Genomic DNA, 25,036 nt, shown 5'->3' on the forward strand with positions numbered 1-25,036 from the left:
AAGCATGTTCACTGCAGACCAAGTAACCCATATAGTCATTATGGCGATTGCAAATAATCCTATACTTGGAAATAAACACTTGTGTTTGTTTTGATGTGTTTGAATAAACACCAGTACTTGAAGTTTGGATCCCTCTATGCTTATGGATCTATGACAGAAGTATGAGCTCAAACTGACATAGCCTACCTTGTGCACAGAGAAAGCAAAAGCCAGATGTGTTTTGTATTCATACCATCAGTGTGCAGTTGGCGCATTGTGTGCTTAGTAGATGATGGCTTGTGTGTACTGTTTGATACGGAAACACCATTTTTACGAAGGTGTGAAGAGTTAATCTAGCTGTGTTCGCTTTTGCAAGAGAACTACAATGTTTTGATGATTGGGTGACAGGTTTTCTTATTTGTGTGAAGAGTTTTGCAAAATTAGCCAATAGTTACAAAAAATGTGCTTAAGCAATCAGAAAAAACTGTAAACTGAAATGTTGTTTCAGTGCTTGGCACCAAACATTTAATTTAATCCTAGAAAAGCAAGCTGACCAGAGAAACTTTTAATGAAGTTTCTGAATATGCTTCTAAATGATGCTTCGATATTTTGGCATAGAGCATGTTACAGTAATGGGTAAACTTTAACAAATCAAGCAGATGACAGACAACCTTATTTTTTGCCTTATTTACAGTTTTTTACAGTCGCTAACAAGCGTTTGTCCAAACAGTTGTCACATTTGCAAAACTCTAAACACAATTAGCACAGGATCGGTCTGTTGTGGCCATACCATTCACACATTTCATGTCGTGTTCACCCAATATGCAGTCAGTGAACACATTTCCACAATGCTTACATTTTCTTAACAGACAAGTTATACCTCCCAACAAAACTATGGACTGTTCTTGTAGTATCTACGAATGTTAACACACAACATCCCACAATAGCAAAAACAATATTCCAAACCGTAGATACAGTATAAAAACCTCTGCCCCTGCAATGATATCAGTACAAAAACAATATCAATATCAAAAATATATCTCAGCTGTAAACAAACAAACAACTGAATAATTGAGACACAGCTTATTTATGTTGGGTAAATTGGGCCAACCACAGCTTCTTCCATTCTGGCTTAGACTCAGTGGGGTTTATAAGGCAAGACCTTGAGGAGTGATGTTTTTGGAAACAAAAAAAAGACAAACACTGTAATGTCTGGTCGAGGAAGAGTAAGAGCAAGGGGCCCAGGGAGAAGAGCAGGCCCAAGGAGAGGGCAAGGTAGAGGTGTAAGAATGCGTGGTGGTGGCATTCCAAGGGCTGCAAGAACAGTAGTCAGTGATGAAATCCGTGCCACTATCATTGACCATGTAATCAACCATGGTCTTTCACTAAGAGAGGCTGGTGAAAGAGTGCAGCCCAATTTGAGGCGGTCAACGGTTGCCTCCATTATACGCACCTTTCAACAAACCAACAGGTAAGTATTGCATTTTACATGGATTGTTCCTATTCTCACTTGACATGTCAATATGGTCATACAGTAATGCATATGTTGAATTGTCTGTCTTTCTAAAGAATGCAACGTCTTCCACCCTCTGGGGGAAGAGGAAAGCTCCTCAGTAATGATCAGGAGCTTGCCATTGTGGAAATGGTTACTGCAAATAATGCAATAAAACTGCGTGAAATACAAACCAGAATTGTGGCGGACCATGAGATATTCGACAATATCGATAGAATCAGCCTCACAACCATTTCGCGGACATTGTCCAAACATAGAGTGCGGATGAAGCAGCTCTACACTGTTCCCTTTGAGAGGAACAGTGAGAGGGTCAAGGAGCTACGACGACAATATGTCCAGGTACAGTGTATATTCAATCCAATGTCCAGTTCTATAAGCTTTGCACTTTGCAAGTAGGTAACCTACACAATACTAGGTTACAGTACAGTATGGTATACAGTACTAACATGACTTACATAAACTTTGTTTCAGAGAGTTATGGAATTGGAGGCCAACCAGGCCCCTCATGAATTCATATACATCGATGAGGCAGGATTCAATCTGGCCAAAAGGCGTCGACGTGGACGGAATGTAATTGGAAAAAGGGCCACAGTTGATGTGCCAGGACAGAGAGGGGCAAACATTACCATGTGTGCAGCAATTGCAAATGCAGGATTACTCCTTCACAAATGTCAGGTTGGACCCTATAATACAGAGCGCTTGCTTGCCTTTCTCAATGATCTCCACCAGCGCCTGGTTCCAGAGCAGGGTCAGGAGGGTGAAAACATGAGGACCTTTGTAATTACCTGGGACAATGTGGCTTTCCATCACTCGCAAGCAATAACAACATGGTTTGAAGTCCACCCAAGACTGGTGAGTCTCTTCCTTCCACCCTATTCACCTTTCCTCAACCCCATAGAGGAGTTCTTTTCTGCATGGCGGTGGAAGGTTTATGACCATCAGCCACATGACCAGATGTCCCTCCTTGAAGCCATGGATGCTGGCTCCAGGGACATCACAGTTGACGATTGCCAAGGGTGGATCCGACATACCAGGCGGTTTTATCCCAGGTGCATCGACTTGGCTGACATCAGATGTGATGTTGATGAAAACATGTGGCCTAACCCTGAAGATCGCAGAGATTAGATGCAACTTTTTTGCCTTTTTTTAGCCCCCCTCCCCCCCTTTTTATCTTGGCTTTTTGCTGTTGTTTTTTTGTTCAGAATGCTCTTGTGTGTTTCATGGATATTTTGTTCACTGTAAGCAATACTGTAAAACTTTCTCTGTCCTATCATACCGTGTTTCTACTGTACCTCCTGTGGTAAACAGTAAAGAAACAGAAACTTGTTTGCTTTTTACTGGAATGCTTTTGAATGTGAACATTACTGTACATGTGGACATACAGTTACCAACCAAGACATTTCTGGTGTCAATATGGTGGATTGCATGTTTCGCATGCAAATACCTGTGAAACTGAAACATAAAAGTCTATGCAGTTTTTGTAATGTCAATAATAGCCAGTATTTTGAAACCTGGTGTACTTTGATTGACTGCATGTACCTTGTGAAGTGAAAACAAGTGTTATTCTTTGACAGACTAATTTCATTTTGAGTCAGATTTATAGTGTTTTTGTACAGTTAGTGTGTGCAGAGAAAGATGTGTTCTAATTTTGAAATGAGGAGTTAGTATATATTTAACAAAGTGTATTTTTGGGAAGGATATTATCCATTTGGCCAATTGTGTTTTGTAGGTGTGGGTCTGTGTTAAGAGTTTAGAAAAAGTATCTGAAGTATGGGTAGGCGCTTGTTAGCGACTGTAAAAAACTGTAATTGGCAAAATAAACAGTTTCCTTTTAAGTAGCATTTTAGTGTAAGAAAGGTTGTTTACATTGATGATTCTGATCAAAATACAATCTGTTTGTTATATGTCTTATAGTACAGTGTAAAGATGTGAAATCAATGGAAAATATCTGCTAATTAACTCATTCACTGCCAGCCATTGGCAGTGAATGAGTTAAACCCATTGACTCATTCACTGCCATTGACGGCTATAGACGTCAATGGCAGTGAATGAGTTAATTAAGAAAATGTAAAACAAATGATTTTTTTTGTCTGTACATGATACAGATATGAGTATTTAATGACAACAGCCCAAACACCATACCAGCAATGCACATGATGGGTGTGGCCTCTGCAAACGCTTGTTGTACTTTTATGAATTTGCCAGAAGTCATGTTGTGTTTATCCACCTTCTTTCGTAAAACGTCTTTTATTCCGAGTCACAGACTGAGGAGGGGCTGTTTTTCAGTTGACTTGTTTTATAACAGCGAGACAGCAGGGAGGTAACAATAACCAGGACTTCACAGCAAGAGGGGAAGAGTAGGGGGGAAACGCCAGAAAAAGAATTCCACCAAGCGTATGTGATCTTTTTTCTTCAAGCAATAACTTAGATAGCATCCACACATCATCAAATCTGAAAGTGCAACACAGACAAGTTCCCCATCTGTGCCCTATCACACATTTTAAGACGTACTTGTGTTTCTCTCTCATTTCTTTGTCTTTCCTCTGTTGCTCGTGCATCCAGCCGCATTTCCCACATTTATTCCTGTGCCTCTGACACATTCCTTTTACTGTCTCTGTGGTCTCCATTATCTCTAATCTTTTACGTCTCCCCACCCCCTCTACAACCCACAATACGCTGTCTTTGTACACTGAAAAAGATTTGCAACAATGTGCTATAGTGTTACTAAACATCTACATTTTCATCAGTTATGAATCAATGAATATGTAGCCGTCTCACTCAAGGGAAATTAAGCTTACCACGCCTTAATTAGAGGACAGGTGGGATCAGAAAAAGACATTTTTGCATTAAGCAAGTAGCTATTAAAAGAAGTACCCTTCAACAAGTACCCGTTGTTTACTCTTAACCAATATTGACAGCAGGGATGACATTTGGGGTGGCTGTAGCTCAGGTGGCAGAGCAGGTCAGCCACTAATCTGAAGGTCGGTGGTTCGATCCCAGGCTGCCTCCTGGCTGCATGTCAAATATCCTTGGGCAAGATACTAACCCCATGTTTGCCTACTGGTGGTGGTCAGAGGGCCCGGTGGCGCCTGTGTCCGGCAGCCTCGCCTCTGTCAGTGCGCCCCAGGGCAGCTGTGGCTACAATGTAGCTTGCCATCGCCAGTGTGTGAATGGGTGAATGACTGAATGTAGTGTAAAGCGCTTTGGGGTCCTATGGACTAGAAAAGTGCTATACAAATGCAGGCCATTTACCATTTTACAATAACATGTTTCAGTGAAGGTTGGAACTATAATGTTGTCAAGTTTATTAGCATTTTGGCACAGCAGACATGTAGACCTGTGCTGCACAACAATCAATAAAACAATGGAGAAAACCAAAAAAGTAAGAGAACATAATTACAAGCATAATTAAAACATTAAAACTATGAGCCTGAGAGCTTCAATCAATTCTCTCTAGAAGCCAATCTAGTGCTTAGAACTATCAGAGCTACCAGTCAGCTGAAATAAGAATATAACAAGGGGTATAAAACTGTAATTTCTGTGACTGATATTTTGGTACAAGCCCATGTAAGAATTTATAAGTGAAGAAAGGGTTTTAAAAATGAATCCTAAACTCCACAGGTGGTTAAATATGTTCATGTTTCCATTTACCAGCCAGGAATCTAGCAGCAGCATTTTGTCCTAACAGCGCCTTGCCTACTCTAAATAAAGAATATCAGTCTGGATGTGATAATCACCCTCTCATTGTTTTTAAAAGAAAGCAAAGGTTTGACTTTACCTAAAAGTCTTAATTGAAATAAGCTATTTGATGACAGGTTTAATCTGCAACTCTAATTTCAGGGTGGAAAAAGATTAACAATTATACAGAAATTGACATGATACATGATTCTTTATATGAAGGTTACAGAATGAAGTGATATTTGTGAACTGAGCTTTCTGGCATCAAGCGAGATTAAAAACCAGGATTTCATTTTTATTCTCATTGAGGGCGAGGACGTTCAGCAAAAGCCGCATTTTAACCACAGCTAAATACAATTTTCTTTATCGCATCTTCTATGGCACCTTTATCAGTTAAAGTATCTGTCAATAGGCTCTGAATATTAATCTTTTATGTGAGGACTGACAGGAGCCTAACTGAGAACATGTATGTACTCCTGAAGATAATCACTCTTTATTTTGGACACTACGAGCTTTTGGCACATGAGGTACAGGATGCTGTGATGCAACAGACAAAATGTGACTGATTTAAATGAGAGCGCATCCTTTGCCCTCTCAAGCAACACAAAGAAATGTTCCCTAATCTGACACCTCCAACAGCAGCATGACATTATCTATAATAGCTCCCCAAACTGCCAACCTTTTTTCATATCGTATCACTGCTACTGTTAAAGTTTGTTAGGGTTAGGTAAGGTAGCAAAGTTCCTTGATCCAACTTAAGACAACATAGTTTAGTTTAAGGCATTAATTAAAGGCAGTAATTTTGGTTATTGTCACAACCAGTGGTGATAACGGTCAAAAGAAATCAGCATTTCTAGCACAAAGTAAAGTTCAACACAGTCAGGCTTTCTTCACAGTTTGCACTCTATTCAGTGGCTTTAGTGAGATACGACTTAACAAGCTGCACATATAATACGTATTCCCCCAGCAGAGACTATATATTGTGCCTACACTAGCTGTAAATGAAATAATTGTTGGAAAACAGGCACTTCCAGCAATTTTAAACCAAAATTCAGAATGTAATTCCCTCCGTTTTGTTTTTGATTCTCTCAGCTGTCGACTCAGCTTCTGTTTAAGGCTTTGAGAGTAAGGATTAAATATAAAAATAGAATTCAAACATAGGATCACTCTCTGGACAAATGTCATCTGCAACAGTGCAGATGTCCTGTTTTAGGATCACATATTAATGCTATGTTATAGAAAAATAAAACTGTTATAAATTGTTTGATGTCAATAGATAAAAAAGAAAACCAATGAATAAAGTTCCATCTAAGAAGCTGTATGTCTTACTGATCCTCATCAGGGAATTATGAAGACTAGATGCTAATGAAAAACTTTAGATCCACCAACTGTCTGTGCACAGAGGTCCGATGGGTGTTCCAGGAAGTGGGTTAGTGACACTATTTTATGGAAAATCAATTGGTCCGTAGGCAATGGTTTCCTGCCTGCTGATCTCTAATCTGGAACATAAATTGTCCCGGAGCAGGTTAGGATTACAGCATAAGTTACCAGGGCGATTTACTCCAGTGAGAAGGGAAAAACCCTTAACACTTAAATTACCTGGATAAAACAAGACCTCAGGACAAAAAACTGTGGTTAAAGTGGTGCTAAAGTCTGCTAAAGTCGTTCCTGTGCTAAAGGATTTTACCACAGGAACGTAAACATATGTTGTTTTTGGACATTATACTCACTTGGGAGACTCTCCAAAATGCTGTGTAATTTTTGGTGTATATTCATGGTCTGAATAATCTAATCTGGTTTTAATGAAGCCCAGGCACTGCCTTTAATAGCAATCTCACCACAAAGAGCAGTGAAAGTTTTGTTGTTTACTACAGTTAATTAATATTGTAAGAGGTCATGGAAATCCCAACCTCTAAAAGACACCAGCAGAACCTTTAGCTTTGTCATTATATGCATTTATAAAGCAGCTTTACCTTCTCCTCTCCCTCTCTGTCTCTCACACACACACACACACACGCACACATACACACATACACTCAAAACATGTCACAACATCAGACCTGCATGAGTACATATAGTCCCACTCATCTTCATCCAACATCTGGCTCCAGTCAGTGAAGTGTCAGTACTGTTTTGGTCAAACAGGCAAAAAAACACATTTATTTTTTTCTGAATAAATTTCTAGGCAACACTCAATCTGACAGTTCAAACAGTTTCTGACATGATAACTCTTAAGTGCTATAAAATACCTACTTGATGTATTATATGTGGCTACCTTGTTGTAGCTCCTAATAAGCCTTAAAACTTGTGGATCCACTAACAAATCAGTGTTTGCCCCACCCCAATGAAAACTGTCACTTGTGGAATTTCAAGTTATCACTTTGTTGCACTTTATTGCTTTTTACTTTTAAATATGGGAATCCCACTGTATCTTGTTTAAATGTTATCCTAAATAGTGTATATATCTTTATAATGATTCACCATCAATGTTTGAAGTATGATTAGATTTCTCTCCCTAGGATCGTATGAATTGTTTTAAAATTTTCAAGGGAGGTGATGCTGAAAAAGGCTATTTTACTAGCAGTATTAAATACAGGACAATATACTTTAACCTGTACATTCATTTTGAAAGTCTTATTATATTGCAAACCTTAACCAAATATAGACATATAGCTGACGAGTATTCATTATGTATTATACAGACAGTTTCTATCCATAGATTTTCTTAAGCACCTATCAAATTCAGAGTCACAGGTGAGAGGTGGCGTACACCCTGGACAGCTTGCCAGTCTATTACACTCACACCTACAACGAATTTAAAACACAACATGCATCCATGTCTGTAGACTGTTAGAGGAAGATTACCTGGACAGAAAAAACATAGCCACAGGGAGAACAAGCAAACTACATTTGGATTTGAGTGCCAACGTTTTTTGCTGTGAGATATTCAGCGCTGACCACTGTGCCGCCCGCATTTTTACTTCAATCTTAATAGAATGTCTTTCTATAAAGTAACATTTATTCCTATAAAGTTTGAGCAAGCAACCTGTTGATTCCTGTTTCTTTAACAGTAGCCAGTACATTTCCAGAGGCTGCATTCATAGCTGTGGCTAAATAAGCATTTGCATGCAGAGTTCGCATATAGTGATCAATTTCAGCCAGTGGATCCAAACAGAGCAGCAACAATCACATGATACCTGGGAAACAAACAGGGTACACTTCACTGAGCACAGAAAGTTTTTGTATGCATCAAGTATTAGTATCCATGAGGACTGGTATTCAATATATGCCAGCCGGGGTTTGACTTTGTGTCGGATCTGAAAGGAAATAAGTGGTATCACAAGGAGGAGGGTAAATCAGCTCGCACAACAGCACATAGCCATAGGTCATTTCCTTTCTTATTTTGTTTATTGCTGCAAGCAAACAGAGGAGAGTGAGCAAGTATAGAAAACACAAAAAGATAGAAAAAGGGAGTCAAATCTCTCACCTGAAAAAAAACCAGTCAATACCGCTACAAAATGCAGCAGCAGGAGTCGTTCCACCCCCTGTTTCCTCTTCACTTTTTACTTTGCTATCTATCACATTTATGAAATGTTCTCAAGATATTCAAAGCATGATGGAAGTGTTACTGTCTGATGCCTCAGGGTAGAAGTGTCACTAAGCGCTCATTCAATCACTTAATTGTGCGTGTGTGTGTGTTGATCTCCTGTGTGTGAACCACTACAAATTGTGTGTGCATTAATAAGAGTTTGCAAATGGACCTATCTAGACATGTTTCTACATTCCAGGTGATATCGGAGTAATATGTATGTATTTATGTGTTTATGGGTGCATTTCAAATGAGTCGCGTTCACAGTAACAGCACTGTGTGTCAGTGTGTGTGAGCTTGCTTAAATTCTCACAGGGATTCCCATCATCATCATTACCCAGACAGCTGACAGTAAAATCCATATCAAATCTATAAGTCTATTTTCCTGTTTTTGTTCCTTTCTTTCATCACCCGACTCCCTTGTCTCCCATAAATAGAGGCTGCACCATGACATGCCATTAGCTGTCCATGGATATATCATAAAAATGCAATGAAACACAGAGACAAAAAGTCAATAAGTGACAAACCCTGGCCCACTGCATATTTTGCAACTCAACCATATCTCGCCCATGGCATATGCAACTGTCACACTCTCTGACTGAGTCCCGCTGCTTTTATTTATCATCTTTAATTTTTCACCACTTGTCCTCCCATCTTTCTCCCTTCATTTGAACTCTTTTTTTCCCTCTTCCATCAAACCCCACCACCAACTTTCTACCCAGTTCCTTAATCTCACCCCCTTCATTCTCTGTGTAATTTCGCCACATGGGTTTCCACATTTCGGTTCATTCTGCAGCGCAGAGCAAGCGTTGATGCTCTTCAGCTGGATAAATGTATGTTTAGCAAACACTCTAATTATCTCAACCAGAGCTAATAGGATAGATAATTACACAATATACACAGAGGTTCTCTTTCGCGTTCTCTTTGTCTCTCCTTCAATCCCTCCTACTGTTTTTTCCATTTAGTTTCATCTCTCCTTTAATTTTTCTGTCTCTCTCAAATCCATTATGTGTGGTATCTTTTTCTGAGAGCAGTATATTGTTTTTTGCACTTGTCATCCACATTAATGAGGTTTTTCTTCACTGTGTCAGCCCTTGTCAATGATGTCTCTCTGTGTCACTACACACAGCATCGACTGAATAAGAATTTTATGCTGTATATGGCCAACAAAAGGGATAGGAGGGAAGCACAGCAATTTAGAATCCACATACCTCCCCTTGACAATATATTTTGACTTGGTGTGCATCAATACTGGCAGGACACTCTGGAGCTGCCTCACACACTGTAGGTACAGTAACACCTAGCACAGTTACATATTTTAGCATTTAGCGTTAACTATGTTTTATGAGTGAATTAACTTCATTTCAGTACATGGCCCTTATTACCCATCATTCACAGGAACAAAAGCAAAATTATAATATATGAGTAAGTGTAAAATGCACACAGCCTGTGTATTATCTTAACAAGCAACAGAAGGAGCTGCCAAGCGGAGGATGGAAATGTCTCCAGCTGAGAAGTGCTCCCTTTTTTCTATTTGTTTTCATTATTATTTTGGCACCATTGATATATTATGAATCTTGCTTCCAATCAATGTCAGCGGTACATGTAATAAAAAACATGTTTAATATCGTCTCTCACTGATTCAGTTTCTCTGAGAGAGAATTATGAAGTCTTCTTCATTGTCAGTAAAAGATATTAGTACAGATAAAGTGAAGTGTGTTTGACTGACAGAGACATTATTGCTTGGTTCCAGTTTCTTCCATGAGGCAAAGAAAATTGCAACAAAAATCTTCATATTGTTGAATATTTAAATTGGGGGGGGGGGGGGGGGGGTCACTGGCCAGCTGGGGCCCTGCATGTGTTCACTCTGATACCAGGACTGTAGGGTTCCCCCCATAATCCAAAGATATTTTTGTTTAAGATATTGGTGATGTACCTGTGTCAGAGCTCACATTTATATGAGAGTTTCCTGTGTTAGCCTTGTGTTAGACTGGTGACCTGTTCAAGGTATACAAAACCTGCTCTAGTTAATAACTTATTGTGCTCACTGAATTTTGAGCTTCTAGAACAGGGGTGTCAAACTCAAATACACAGTGGGCCAAAATTCAAAACTGGAACAAAGTCGCGGGCTAACGTTAATATTTATTGAAATATATTTATTCCTCCAGATATAAGAATGAATCTTTTCTTATGGACTCAAACACGTTTAGCTGAAAAACTGAATATGGAACAAGCAAAGCTTAATACTAAACAATATATATATTAGCTGTATAATACCAGTAGGCCAGCTCTAACAGTAATTTGGTATGGCTTCGCGGGCCAAATGTAATTAGGCTGCGGGCCAAATTTGGCCCGCAGGCCAGAGTTTGACACCTATGTTCTAGAAGGTAGGGGAGGCCAGTGAGGATACCAAAGCTATGCTATGTTTATGCTGTCTTTTCATCTTGGTGTTACAATTAAACTATTTTCATATAATAGTAGATGTCGATATGACCATAGCTGAGGGAAGGGGCGTAGATCAACCGGTATATCGAACTCTTCGCTTTTACTCAGCTGTCTTTTCAACACACCAAACCACTACAATCAACCATCTATTGATCTCCCACTTCCCTCTATCCTCACTCGTAAACAAGACCCTGAGATACTTAAACTCGTCCCTGACCCATAGTGGGCATTCCACCCTTTTCCAGTTTGTCAAATGTCTGAGTTAGATGTTTTTCTTTCATCGCACTAAAATACATACATCTTGAGGACTATTTTTAAATGAGGCAAAACATCTGAAGATCTCAACTTGGACCACTTTTACATGTTGTCATATCGTAAGTCACAAATGCCCCCAAACTGCACAGATGAACAGATTTTAATCACATTACATTTATTGAGTTGCCATGGAGCGTTCCCTTTTTCTTATGTTTTTGAAATAGTTTTTGTATTAACTTGTGTATATCTGCCATAATTCACACCTGTTCATTAACAACAATAGCATACAGTCAGTATTTAGAGTAGTTACAGATCATACATTAAATGAGGAAAAACCTCTTATTTTCTGTTGTGCTATAAACATAAGAGAGGGCAAATTTCTCACACAAATCTGTGCGTAAATCATGCATACAGACATTTCGCACAAATCAGTGATTCATCAATATTTTCATACCTGGATTTGTTTGTACTCTACGATCATTATTTATGGTCATTATTTGGAGTTTTCCAAAACGCTTTAAGTTAAAAAATATTCACAATTACAATTAAATAATTAAATAAAAGATTAAATTGTATGTAAAGAAAACAAAATGCTAAATGTGAGGGTATAGGATTTCATCTTTTAATTTACAAATTTTTCTAATATTCTTAATCTCATTTTATTTTGCCTTAAGTTATGTCGTCTTTCATTAAGAATGACTTCTGTTATTGTTGGATGTCATCACACACAGTCTCATTTCTTGGCATTTAACGGCACCGCTGATGCTGAAGAATACTGATTTTTTTCACTGCAGTGAGTTTCTCATCTCAGACTGACAGATCAGCTGCTCACTGATCTCAACCTGTTTTCTTCTCTTGCTTAGTCTCGTAGTCCTATAAACTTTGATGTCCAAACCTTTGTTAGTTTTGTTTTGTTTGTCTTTTTAATTTGACCCACAGTGAGTGTCTTGGAGGAAATGATAATAACAACCTCTGTCACTCCCATGGAAACACTTTGGAAAGCTGCATATTTCCTGGCTTCCTCCTCAGACAGTACTGTTTCAGTTTCTTGAGTATGACTTTCTAATCTTCATCACTGCTCAAGCCTGTTGGTTTAAGGTGTCTGAACAACATGAGTCAAATGTGTTATTTTTATTTATTTTTAATTCTACCTACTTTAGGATAGTACTGGCAAAATTGAATATGTATACTAATTGAGAATATAGTAATGAGATAAATGAAAAAATTGCAGGACTGTTGTTAATGCTGGAAATAAACTAAAGCGGAGAAAGTTGCAACCTTTCACTTGCTGAAAATACAGAATAATGAGGCTCTGCTTCTTCGGTGAGTTTCTGCTTTAGTGGTTAATCTAAGGTGTTGGCTGAACTTTTCACTTTTACCTCATGGATTTTTTTTTATATCAAATAATACTCTATTTACTCACAGTCATTGCATTGTGTATCTCATTGGATTAACCAATAAGTTTAACCCACTGTCCACAATTCAATGACATCACAAGTTGCAATGTACCCCTTATTAAAGGAATAGCTATCACCTTACGATAAACCAATACCCTTACCACTGACAATTCCTCACTCTCACTAAATAAAAAAGAGTGAAAATCCACTAGAAACTTTATTAATCTTATCACTGCTAACAGAGATGATGTAAAGCAGAGATGTAGTTGAAGAACTTGACAGACAAAATGCCAAGTCAAATTTCTCTCCTGTCACTTCAAGGGACAAGGCAATACTTCACTGACTTATAGAAAAGGGAGGAATTCCACTGCCTCGGGTTGAAACATAGGTCCAAATTAAATTCTACACTTATTCTCTGCCAGCACTGCCTGAGGGTATCCCATGACCTTTGAGGGAGAAAGGCCAGTGTCAGGAAGGGTTGGACAGGAGGAGGAGAGAATGTGAAAAGAGGTATATGAGGTGAAAGAAAACAGTGATGAAAGGGGGGGGGGGGGGAGATGTAGGGAGACCAGTCCAGAAGTGAAGAAAGAAGGTTTGGGGATCAAGGGAAATGATACTGGAAAACGCTCTGGATTAAAGTGGGAGAGAAAAGCAAACACTCATTTAAGCTGTGCTCTATACTCATAATCATCTCTCCTTTCATATCTGCCATTTCCCAACAAGGTGTGAGTCTTTCTTCTCCCCAGACAGGTAATCAGCCCCTATCAGATCCAGACCTGTGGGTAAAGTGCAGATCTGACATAGCTTCAAGTATTTGAACAAGTCATGTTGTGTTTGATTTAAATTGTCAGAAATTTAAGAAACCAGATAAGACTCCTCAAAATCTTCCTATTAAATTATGCAGTACTTGTTACACAGTATACACTTATCAGCCACTTTGTTAGGTACACCTTGCTAGTCCCAGGTTGAATCCACTTCTCTCTTGAAAACTATTTTTTTTCTGACATAGATTCACTAAGATGCTGGAAACAATCCTCTGTGCTTCATATTGACATGGCAACATCACACAGTCGCTGCAGATTTGTCAGCTGCACATCCATGATGCGAATTTCCTGTACCACCACAACCCAATCTCTGTTGGATCAAAATCTGGTGACTGGTGAGGCCATTTGAGCACAGTTAACTCATTGTCATGTTCAAGAAACCAGTTTGAGATGATTTGAGCTTTGGGACATGGAAGTAGCCATCACAAATAGGTACACAGTGGTGATAAAGTGATGGACATGTCTAGGGTGTAAAAGTAAACCCTAGACATGGTTGTCTGGGAAAATCCCAGCAGATCAACAGTTTCTGAAATACTCAGACCAAGTCTTCTGACACCAACAACAATGCCCTGTTCAAACTCACTTAAATGAATTTTTCTTCCTCATTCTGATATTCACTTTGAACATCAGCACGTTGTCTCAGCCAAGCAGTTACACAGATGACCTAACAAAGTGGCAAGTGAGTGGCTATTTAGGAACTGTTTAGTCATTAAATCTTTAGAAAACTAATTTGAAATTCACTGAGAGGAAACTTAATAATAGACTCCTCTCAAATAATGTGGAACTCGCCAGTAAACAAAAAAACCTCTTTAAAATAAATGATCAGAAAAATAAAAGTCACCCAGTAATAGCAAAGACAAGTTAGATAACAGGTCTCCTGGATGTGTGTTTAACGCACTGCACAAAAGCAGCTTCTATCATTTCAACTGACATGGTGTATCTTTTATATTTCTGATTTCAAAAGCCATGAAATGTGAATAAATTCTCCAGCAAAATGTTGACCTTTAATACTAATTGAAGCTTTAAAGTCAAAGTACAGAAGACATAAACTCCCACACATAAAAGAGATAATAAAGACACACTTTTTGCCTTTATTCTTTTTTCCTGCTTTTTTGCCTTCTCATGTTCGTGATTGCTTTCTGATTAGACTCTTTTAATATCCATCCCAGTGGGGGACCGTTACCAGGGATACAGCCTTGGCTGAAGCACAGCATGTGGCTAACTGTTACAGCTAAGATGTCCCCAGGTGATTTTTCATTAAATGGTCATAAAGGGGGCTCTGTGTGCAGCAACTACACTTAGCCTCAGATCGTCCCCACCACGGACAATTTGAAGGTGCTATTCCCCTATAAACAAAACCACAGACAGGTGTAAGCGAGGAAAACAGGGTGGCGATATTGTAAATGAAAGCTGTTTTTTTCTGCTATTTTGAGAATGATGTTTTGATTTTTTGTTTGTGTTTTTCCCCTAGCCCAATTTGGAATGTACAAAATCCTCTGTGCTGCAGTCCTCGTCTCTGTTAATGCTGTTTGCCTGAGGAGAGATGCAGACGGGCATGTGCTACCTCTGAGACATGTGCCACCAGCTGCTTCTTTTCACCTCGACTTCAACAGCCTCCCACCTGCAAACATGACCAATTATGTTTGCGTGAACACACAACCAAGCTGGAGGTACTGCGACTGGGAACTGAACCAAGTTAAAGCCGTTGTTAAATATTTAATCAGCTCATGTCTCCAGCATGTAATGAAAGCCTCCTGCTGATCATTTCAACTTGCAGACATCCAATCCTGATCAAAAACTATTAGCACATGACAATGTCAAAATCTGAACATTATGCAGATTCTGTGTAGTATGCTGTCAAGTTTTCTACTGCATTGGAATTTAGCAAACTAAGGATTCTAAGTGAGTCAGATCATCCATCAGCACAATATACTGCAGCTTGACAGAAAACTCAACTGAGCCATTGTCATGAAAAATAGCAAACGCTGCAGACAGATATATGAGGTAGAGACTAATAAAGAGGTGATCAGCACCACAATTCTTGATGGATCGCTCGCAGTTTTCTAATTAGTCCCAACACTCTCACTTGAGCTCATTTGTGATATGCAATAAAATCTGACAGATCTGCATTATCTGAATGCATAAACAATGTAAAAATGTATAAATATATACAGCGTGCTTACTGCATTTTTTGCCAAACTGCCATAAAAAAATACAATGAGAATAAAAGCTTTAACAAATGCCGTTTTGCCTGATGGCATTTTAGTGGCAGGCACACAGTACAACTCATGAGGCCAGCAAAAATAATGTTTTGCACTACGCAGATAGTTTTATGACATTATTTTTCTGCTGTGCAGCTCATAGCACCATGAAACACAATTAAGTTAACATCTTTTGCCCAAATGACAATGATCTCTGATCTCACTACATGGCAGAGCAAGAGAATTTTTTCACTGGAGATTGCCGATGTGTGATATTAGTATGCTAAGTCGCAAATGGAGACGCATTTGATAATATTTTCATTTCTCGCACATGTCAATTTCTAAAGTTGAGCTACTTATGCAATATCGCGGTTCCTAAGCCCTGCTCCTTTGTCCCCAGAGTCCTGCTGGTTTAATGTCCTAACAGGTAGTTAATGGCATCCAGCTGGTGTCCACGGTGTAAATCCCTCTCTGAACATACAGCAAGAACAAAACCCATTAAGGTTATGTGTCACGACCAGTGCCTGTAAAGCATTTTTGGTTTGTGCAGAGGGGATGGAAAACCACTGGGACTTCAACGTCATCTAACTTGGGAAATACCATTATCATTATTTTTTAATATTTAACTTCAAAGGGACTTAAACTGTCTGAGTTTCCTATCGTTTTAACTATTGATATAGTATAGTAACCAAATGGGATATAATAAATAAACACCACAATAATGCAGCACATTAAAACTGACAACAAAAAGTAGGAATTTCATTTGTCACCTATATACACACACAAACATAGAAAATGAATATGTATATAGGCAGAAAGCTTTTAATCAGCTTCTTTGATGTACATACAGTAAGTGCACAGCCATGATTTCGAATATGAAAAATCTGCGACAGCAGAGTGTGAAGTCAGATTGAACCGAAATATTACAAAGCAGCATCTTGAAGTCTAAATAAGTTCATTCTCACTCCTGAAAAACACTGAAAAATTCAGGCACATTCACACTGTGAGGAAAAGCTGCGCACTCTGCCAGTCAGTCTGTCACATCACTGTGCCACCACTCGCTGTCGCGCACACACACACAATAGAAAAAAGTCATAAAGGAGCATGCAGTTAAAATAAGAAAGAATTGTTGAGTGCCTGCATGTACACACGTACCCATATTGTGTAGTTTGTTGAGTGTCTATAAATAATAACACTGCTGATATCGCACCAATTTAATTAGAGTTGCTGAGAAGTGCAAACAAGTGGACATGTCAAGGCATGTTCAAGATTACTTGCCAGAAATAGATTTTTTCTTTGAAACATCCTGTGAGAGTGATATGCAGAGAGAGATGCACATGAATCTCACAAGATCAATTGAATCCAGTGATGCTAGAGTTACAGTATGTACCTACAGATCTTTGCCCACGATGCCAAGTGCAAAATTACCCTTTAAACATTGTCTTTGTAGAGAGCACCAGTTTGCAGTGTTAAAATCAGCTCTGGGGACCTTTGCCTCAAGATGAAGATAACGCTTCTACCCTTCAGAGTTAATCAGAGTAAACAGCAGCTGGTACCCAGAAGGGTACTTGAAAGTACAAATTCTGCATCTTTAATATTCACTGTAGCTCAGGCAGAAATTCACATGTTCACAATTTTTCAGTGCTCGAGTTAGTAAAATTCAATCCCTCACATCCAGCAATTTCACATTTGCATTATTTATATGCAAGTAAATATTGGCATGTCTCATACAGGGCAAAGAAATACTGCTTCACATTCGAAACAGTTACTTTTTGCCAGTTGTCTGTTTGTTTAGATGAAAATCTGCAAAGACGTGGGATTTATTATAATTTTTTATCAAATGTAATATTAGATTTAAGCATGAAATATACCACCCAGGAATAAATAAGTCCTTCAATTTACAGTGTGTGTGCAGTTTCCTTTGGCTGTGTAGTTATCATCTTGTGTTGAGCAGTAAATTGATTCACTCTTGCAGGACTTCACATCTGTGAATATTTACACACTGAGGACCCAGTATGAAAAAAGTCCTGATCTCTCAACTTTAAAAACAAAAGAATATAAACCAACATTTTGACACTGAAAAATTAAAGATATTAAAGATTAAATCATGATGCCACCCTGTTACACGGACCTAGAACCCGGCCAGCGACCTCTCATACCCATCAGTTACCAGGGAAAAATGTATATATTTGCCAACTGGTTGGTGAATATACATTGCTGGGGTTTGATGACAGTACCTTTATGCACACTACCTGTACATAAAGGTCAGTCCATGGCCCCCTCCAAACCAGAGAACAACTAGAGAAAAATGCTCAAAATGAGATACACAAACCTACACCAAAACCTTCCTTGTGATTGTTTTGGAGTCTGGAAGGTTCCCATGGTTACCTGCAATGCTTCTGTGCATGGAGGATCTCAACTTGTCTGCAAATGCTCATGAACTACTCAGTGAGCAGCAGTAAAACTCTGAAAAGTGTAACGCAACTTTCACTTTGAAGACAAAGCCAAAATCTGTTTCCAATTTGGACCACACTTTTTCAAGTTGCCCTACCAGCACCTTCCAATAACAAGTAGGTTTTCTGATCGCATACTGCTCTGTAGGGCTGCCACAAACGATTATTTTGATAGTCGACTAGTCACCGATTATTTATGCGATTAGTCGACTAATCAGATCATCATCCACTGGACGTAAAACTACAGCTTATTGCACCAGCAGCATCTGCTCTTATATAACTATCATTAGCTTACAGCTTTAAGCTTTTAAGGTGCTCACTAAACATAAAGACAAGATGATAGTTTATTCAATTTTAATGAAATTTGCAGATTGTTTCGGTGAAGTTTAATAAACTCCTTGCTATCTAAAATATAACAGGACAACGGAGTATATTCTCCAGCATCTCACACTTCTGATAATCAGCTGTCTGCTTGACGTTTATTCAGCTGTGTAAAAACTATAACTTTAATCTCAGACAAACCGATTTACTCAGGAACAAATAAAATACTAAAAAAAAAAAAAAAAAGCCAAACAACAACATTTTTAATTTATCTAAGTGACTCATATATATTTAACCTGAGTAGCGAAAGACGGCGGTGGGTTTGAAAACAATTTGCCGGGAGTCCGGTGTTCTCACCGCGCTAGTGACCTAGCCCCCGGCTAGCTATCGAGCTAGTGGGTAACAGATGTCTCCGAAAACGTCGGAGCGCTTTTGAAAATATGTGGTGTCCTGATAAACTGAGCCGATATTTGAGGTTTACACAGCTACATTCTCGGCTGAAAATATGTTAAACGTTTATTTTGTGACCCAGAAAGAATAATAAGAGTAATATTAAAACTAACTAGCTGCCGCCATTGTTGGAAACTGAGCTGGGCCGCGCTATGAATTCTGGGACACAGCTGCTTCTTCTTCTTCTTCGGGGTTTAACGGCAGCTGGCATCCTTGTACATGCAGTGCTGCCATCTTCTGTTTCAGTCCGTTATTACACTCTTAAATCCTGCTACTTATTCCTGCGTCTTTTGGGATCTTACAAAGCTTCAAACGACGCGTCGACTATTAAATCAGTCGTCGACGATTTTGATAGTCGACGTAATCGTGACTAGTCGACAAATCGTGGCAGCCCTACTGCTCTGTCGCTGGTGGTTTGTTGCTAGCCTAGATTCCAGCCTCCAGTTACCTAGGTAACTCTAATGTATGTTAGGGTATATCACTTAACAGTGTCCTGCGTTTTATTCATAGCTGCTCTAATCGCTTGCCTTAAAGCTGAGAAAGGTTTAACTCGGGACCCGCAGAGTAAGAAAGCAAAAGTTAACATAAACACCAAAATTTCTGGGGTTGAGATGAATTATTAAACACTTTAAGATAACCAGTTGCTGTAGAAATCTTTAAATTCAAGAATAATATCCTTATAATGGCATCTAGAAAAACAACAGTTTGAAGACAATAACATCAAAGTATTTAATATTGAATCATACAATTAAGCCTAAAAACATAGCTTCCTCTTGTTCTAATTTTGAGTCACACACAAAACTGTTTGATCATAAATAAAATAAATAACTGCTTTGAAAAATAATCAAAGTAACACTGAGAAGTGGAAAGAGTTTGGTATGTAAATATATGACAGATTTTGTATTAAGCAAAGTGGAAGAGAACAAAAGGAGGATGTTCACAGGAAAAGTGACATCACAGAGGAGAGGAGCAAGAAAATAATTATCACAGATGTGACCTGTTTTCTTCAGCTTAAATGAGCATTAGGAGGAAAAAGGAAAAGAAAAGAAGACAATCTGAGAAAATGGACTGCTGTGATGGCCCATTTATGAAACTAAAACCTTGGCACGCTCTACTGTTTTACTTCATTTCGGCTCTTCTGTTAAGTAGGTTTGAGAAGATTTGCAACATAAACTTGATCTCTGGATGGAAAATTGTCCAACAACAACAACTGTGGGAGAATCAGAATCAGAATCAGAATACTTTATTGATCCCTGGGGGAAATTTTTTTTTTGTTGTTGTTGTTACAGTGCTCCATTTTAAACGAGAAACTGGGAGACAAACTCAGAGAAAGAGGAGAGAAAAAGAAACTTACTTTAGCCAGCAGTGGTGAAGCCAGACGCTCTGTGACCGATTTAAAAGCCGCTGTGTGCTGCTGTTTGTAGCTCTCCTCTGTCTTCTTTTCCTTCTATATGCAAAACATATGACAATGACATTAATGTGCCCATACACGTGACAATATGAACATGCAACGTACATGCAAGACTCTAATCAAGCTTAAACTTTTTAGGAGATTTTTTTAAATCAAAAAATATTGACAAACATATTGACGAATCTGGGACTAATCTCTAAATGATGTGATGAATAACACTGTGAAAACTTCATGACTTACTACTAATCTGTCCTACCTCATACTGTGCTGGACTCGGGGTCTCGACAGATTCCTTTTTGTAGAAAAGGGAGCTGCGTTGAGAAGAAGAGCCAAAGCCTCCCGTCTTGGTTTGAGAAAAAAACGCCTTTTTAAAACTTTCCCGGGCTAAGCCATGCTCAAAGACATTGTAGGAACCTGGACCTGGACAGACAGAGGTGTTCACTGTGCATTTTTACACACCTGACCTTAAATAAAGCAGTCCAGGACTACATCGTAATTGGTTGTTGTTCTACTTTCCCTCAAAACCAGCACTTGTTAGTTTTATCTGAAACAACTACGATGATGCAAATCTTGCCATTCAGGCACAGCTATTAGACACATGTTGCAGAGGTGTAACTTTGGGTTAGTGGCACATTTGGCAGGGTGTGTAGCATTCATGTTGTGCTGACTGGGAAGTGACATCTGTGCTACACCTGTGCTACAATAACTTTCATATGGAGGCATTTTACTGCTTTTCTAACATCTGTCTCCTCTGCAATATGTTGTGTTTACAGATGTACTTCAAAAAAAAAAACTGAAGAACGAACAAATGGTCCTTTGCACTTTAACCTAAGAAAATACATATTTGTTATGCAGAATTTGTTAACAGACACACATGACAAAATGCAGCAATATTCAAATATTCAAGGTAGCACAAGTGAAAAACATTAGCATTTTCTCCATTTTTCTCAAGCTAAAATAAAACTAAGACTTTGCCAAAAACTTTTAAAAAAGCAATAAAATATAACTAAACTATCTGTCTAAAGTGAATCATCAGAACCATAAAAAAATTAAGGCAGCTTCTTAAAATCAATCATGTGATGCATCACATCTGTCAGTTCTGCTCCACAGACTGCAGAGAGATGTTTGGAAAAGAAAATACAGAAATAGATTTAATGTTGGTGTGCTCGTAAAGTCTAAGGGTTGTTTTTACATAAATGACTGCTGTTCAAAGTAATATAGGTAGCAATGCCGAAATAGACGAGGCACTAGTTTTATTATTCCTTGTGTTGTATTTCAAAGGCTTAATGCAAGCAGACATCAGAAATTAATCATACCTCTATAAATAAGGGTTCACTCATGGGACAACACAGCGTGCTCTCTCTCTCACACACACACACACACACACACACACACACACACACACACACACACACACACACACACAGACACACAAGTCACGTCACTTTCATTTCTTTTCAAAATGTTAACACAAGCTGCAAAGTAGTACTTATTCTTAATTATTACTTGTTAAATTGAGTATAATGGCCATGTCAGGTTAAACTCTGATCTTTCAGAGAACATGGCTTGTTTAAAAAAGCATCAAAGGCTAATAAATACTGTCCTCTAACATTAAAAGGCAGCAATCAAGTGCAAGTCATGTTTGACATGGTATGAATATTAACTGAAAAGCCTCAGCTATTAACTAAGAGAAAGATCTATGTTTCAAAATCTGTGCAAAGCAAGAAACCCACAGTTTGGAGCAACAATTGATTACTAGATATCTGCTAAACTACATTCTACCGGTCAGAGGAAAATCACTGCCTGTGCATTCAAGTACACAGAGACATACGCACAGACAACAAAAACACATACTGACCTGGTGTGGTGCCTTTTCTGTGGTTAGAAGAGAAGCGAGGTGCAGTGACACCAAATGGACTTTTCTTTATTCCTGAGGTCCTCTTCAGCAGCTCCAGGGCACAGCGCGGGTCATTATATGTACCAACAGGGGGCGACACTTCATTCACAGGGCCAAACCTCTAATGGAAAGAGAATAAAGAGAATGACACAGATGAACGCGTGAAGGAAGAAACACAAAGTGAGGCGTCTTAAGTCAAGTATCCAGCACACACTGAAATTTCACAATTGAATGTTTAATAGCCCTCTTCTATCGATCAAATAGAGACCAACACAGTTTCATCTCCTCGGTGTCCATCTGGAACACGGTAACAAATCCAGCTGCAAATATCCACAGACTCCGCTTCAATCAGTCAAAGCTTTACTTTACCAGAGTCAGCTGGGCCCTCATCTCTGTCCAGGTCATTTGGGATGAAAAGCAGTGGTGGAGGAAGTTCCCATGGTGATATGGGTTTGTTTTTATATCAACAGTCTTTGTTCCTAATAAAGACGTTTTTTGGCAGAAGTATGAGCAAACATGCACAGCTGAAAAAAATCAAGAGAGTTGGGGAAATTGTGTAATGATTGAACTGGGGTTAACATACAGTAGATATTTTGTTGGAGCACAGCAGGGCTTTGAGATGCTAATCTGCAAGCACTAGTTTGATTGGTTTAAACGACTACTGTATCACATTTGATAAACCTAAGTCATCAGCGTGATTAAGTTTCTCCCCTTAAAACCTAAATAAACTGAACAATACATTTTTAAAAATTCCAGATGTAGCAAATACTGTAAGATACAAATTAAAACTCATATATACAAATTAATATTTAATAATTATATTTTAATTCGTCAGAAGATTCAATAAACACTTCATTTAAAAAATAAATTTCTGGCAATTATTTAATAGTTCAGGCTTTAAAGGGTTAACATAAAAAACACAGGTGGGGCAGATGACATATCAATAGCATAAGCAGGGTAATAAATGAAAGTAAAGTTATTGCATTTCATCGTGAGAAGGACACAAATTTCATGACAATTCATTCAAATACTCATTGAGATATTTCAATCAGTAACAAAGTCAGACAACAACACAAATCACTATCCATAAAGCCATAGTTCTTTCCTGCCTTTTTGCCTCAAATCTCAAATCCCAATTACATGTGGAAAAGCTCTTCTGACAAAACTAAAAAACACTAAAGGCAAAATAGAAAGAGCAAAAGTGATAATGAAATCAATGACACAAAAAATGAGAGCAGAATCCATACAGAGAGAACTAAGTGGCAGGATAGAAAATGAGATGGAGAAACAGCATCTTCAATGCAAAGATAATGATTCACACAATCAGGTATGTAATGTTCTTTGAACATTTTGCTGATGGCAGCCTCACTTCCAGGGTGTTTCTCTAATAGTCTATTATAACAACACAGGAAACCAAAGAACCAAAACAGATAAGTTGCCTTTTTAGTCAAGATTACTGAAGGTGAACTATGCTTCAGTTTAACTCACAACGGAACCATTCAGCAGAGGAATACAAATCACCTGATACCTTCAAATGGCAGCGAGGCTATATTAACAATGCCTACCCCCACACAAACCACAGCCAATTCCTCAAATGACTGATGTTCAACTACAGAATGGTCTTAAATATAATGTATTTGGAGGCATGCCAATTATTGATTTACAGTTTGCATTTAAACAAGATGCAGCCTATGGAAAATTAGTTGTGGGGTAATGAATTGTGTTAGTAATGCACAGCTGAATTATTGAGCTTTTTTTTTAAGGTAAAAAAACGTGAAGGGAAAATAAAGGAAGAAAATATGTTTAGATGGAAGAAAAAAACTGAGCGAAAGTTGAAAATGACACAGTGGGGAAGTTTTTTGGGTTCGAGATTGAAAAGAGAAGAACAAGAATGACAAGAAGAGCTGTCCCAGGGCCAAACCACACTATTTTTTCAAACGCAGTTATAGAGCGGGGGTTTGTGACCATCTGTCAATCTGATTCTGGCTTACTGGCTCTGAGTAAAGTCCTGTTAACAGGCACATTTTCCCTCTTTAACTGACATGCTGAGCTTTGTTACCACTTCACATGGATGCTGGATTTTTTTTTCTGCTTCCTGTTGTTCCATTTTTAAGCACATATGATGAAAAATGCCAGAGCAACTCTTTTGAAATTCAAACTCAAAGCCAAAATGTTCATTGGCACTGTTGAGTATTTCAGTGACAGAATGTTATAATGACTGTTAAAGTGAAAAATGAAGACACAGAGAGAAGTGAGACTATAGCCCAAGTACAAGAGCTCTCACTGGTGCCATTTGGCAACAAACAGCTATAAGTTACACTGTTGATGTCAGTTTATACTAAGCAGAAAGAAGGTGGACTACAAGAAGTGAATCCTATGGTGGCACAAAAAGGCCAAGATGTATAACCTTAGCCAAAATGTCTACGCATACACAGGGTGGGTGACGTGAGTGTTTTTTACATGGTGTGTTAGTCCACTGAGCATTCAATGTCAGGTCTGAAGAACGTAACGTGTATGTGGGTTTGTGTAGGTCGGAAGAAAAAGGACAAAAACTAGGAGAACAACTAAAATTTCTGATAAATTCTGAGATTATTTTGAGTCTGAGCTGTTTCACAAATTCAGA

The 25,036-nt window shown here is 38.5% G+C and overlaps 2 protein-coding genes across 8 annotated transcripts in view; one reads left to right on the plus strand and one right to left on the minus strand.

Moving 5' to 3' along the window:
- The window catches only part of stpg2 (sperm-tail PG-rich repeat containing 2), a 65,046-nt gene that overhangs the window by 22,042 nt on the left and 17,968 nt on the right, over window positions 1–25,036 (minus strand). For all 7 annotated transcript variants that reach the window (XM_082554825.1, XM_082554827.1, XM_082554826.1 and 4 more), the window contains 3 exons: window positions 22,375–22,534; window positions 20,773–20,936; window positions 20,460–20,552 (listed from right to left, as the gene is read on the minus strand). In XM_082554825.1, the coding sequence (XP_082410951.1) occupies window positions 20,460–20,552; window positions 20,773–20,936; window positions 22,375–22,534 (417 nt within the window). The remainder of the gene's footprint in view (window positions 1–20,459; window positions 20,553–20,772; window positions 20,937–22,374; window positions 22,535–25,036) is intronic.
- On the plus strand, window positions 677–3,265 carry LOC309719047 (uncharacterized protein). Its single transcript, XM_082554839.1, has 3 exons — window positions 677–1,450; window positions 1,549–1,831; window positions 1,964–3,265. The coding sequence occupies exons 1-3, from the start codon at window positions 1,188–1,190 to the stop codon at window positions 2,615–2,617; spliced, it is 1,200 nt and encodes a 399-aa protein (XP_082410965.1). The 5' UTR covers window positions 677–1,187; the 3' UTR covers window positions 2,618–3,265.

Source organism: Aulonocara stuartgranti (assembly GCF_965226115.1).
Source record: "Aulonocara stuartgranti genome assembly, chromosome: 12".
NCBI classification, from domain to species: domain Eukaryota; kingdom Metazoa; phylum Chordata; class Actinopteri; order Cichliformes; family Cichlidae; genus Aulonocara; species Aulonocara stuartgranti.

Bases quoted from the DNA above. Each gene is read 5' to 3' on its own strand.
- LOC309719047 (XM_082554839.1), top strand. From the start codon at position 1,188: ATGTCTGGTCGAGGAAGAGTAAGAGCAAGGGGCCCAGGGAGAAGAGCA. The intron at 1,451-1,548 runs GTAAGTATTGCA...GTCTTTCTAAAG, and splicing joins ACCTTTCAACAAACCAACAG to AATGCAACGTCTTCCACCCT. The intron at 1,832-1,963 runs GTACAGTGTATA...ACTTTGTTTCAG, and splicing joins TACGACGACAATATGTCCAG to AGAGTTATGGAATTGGAGGC.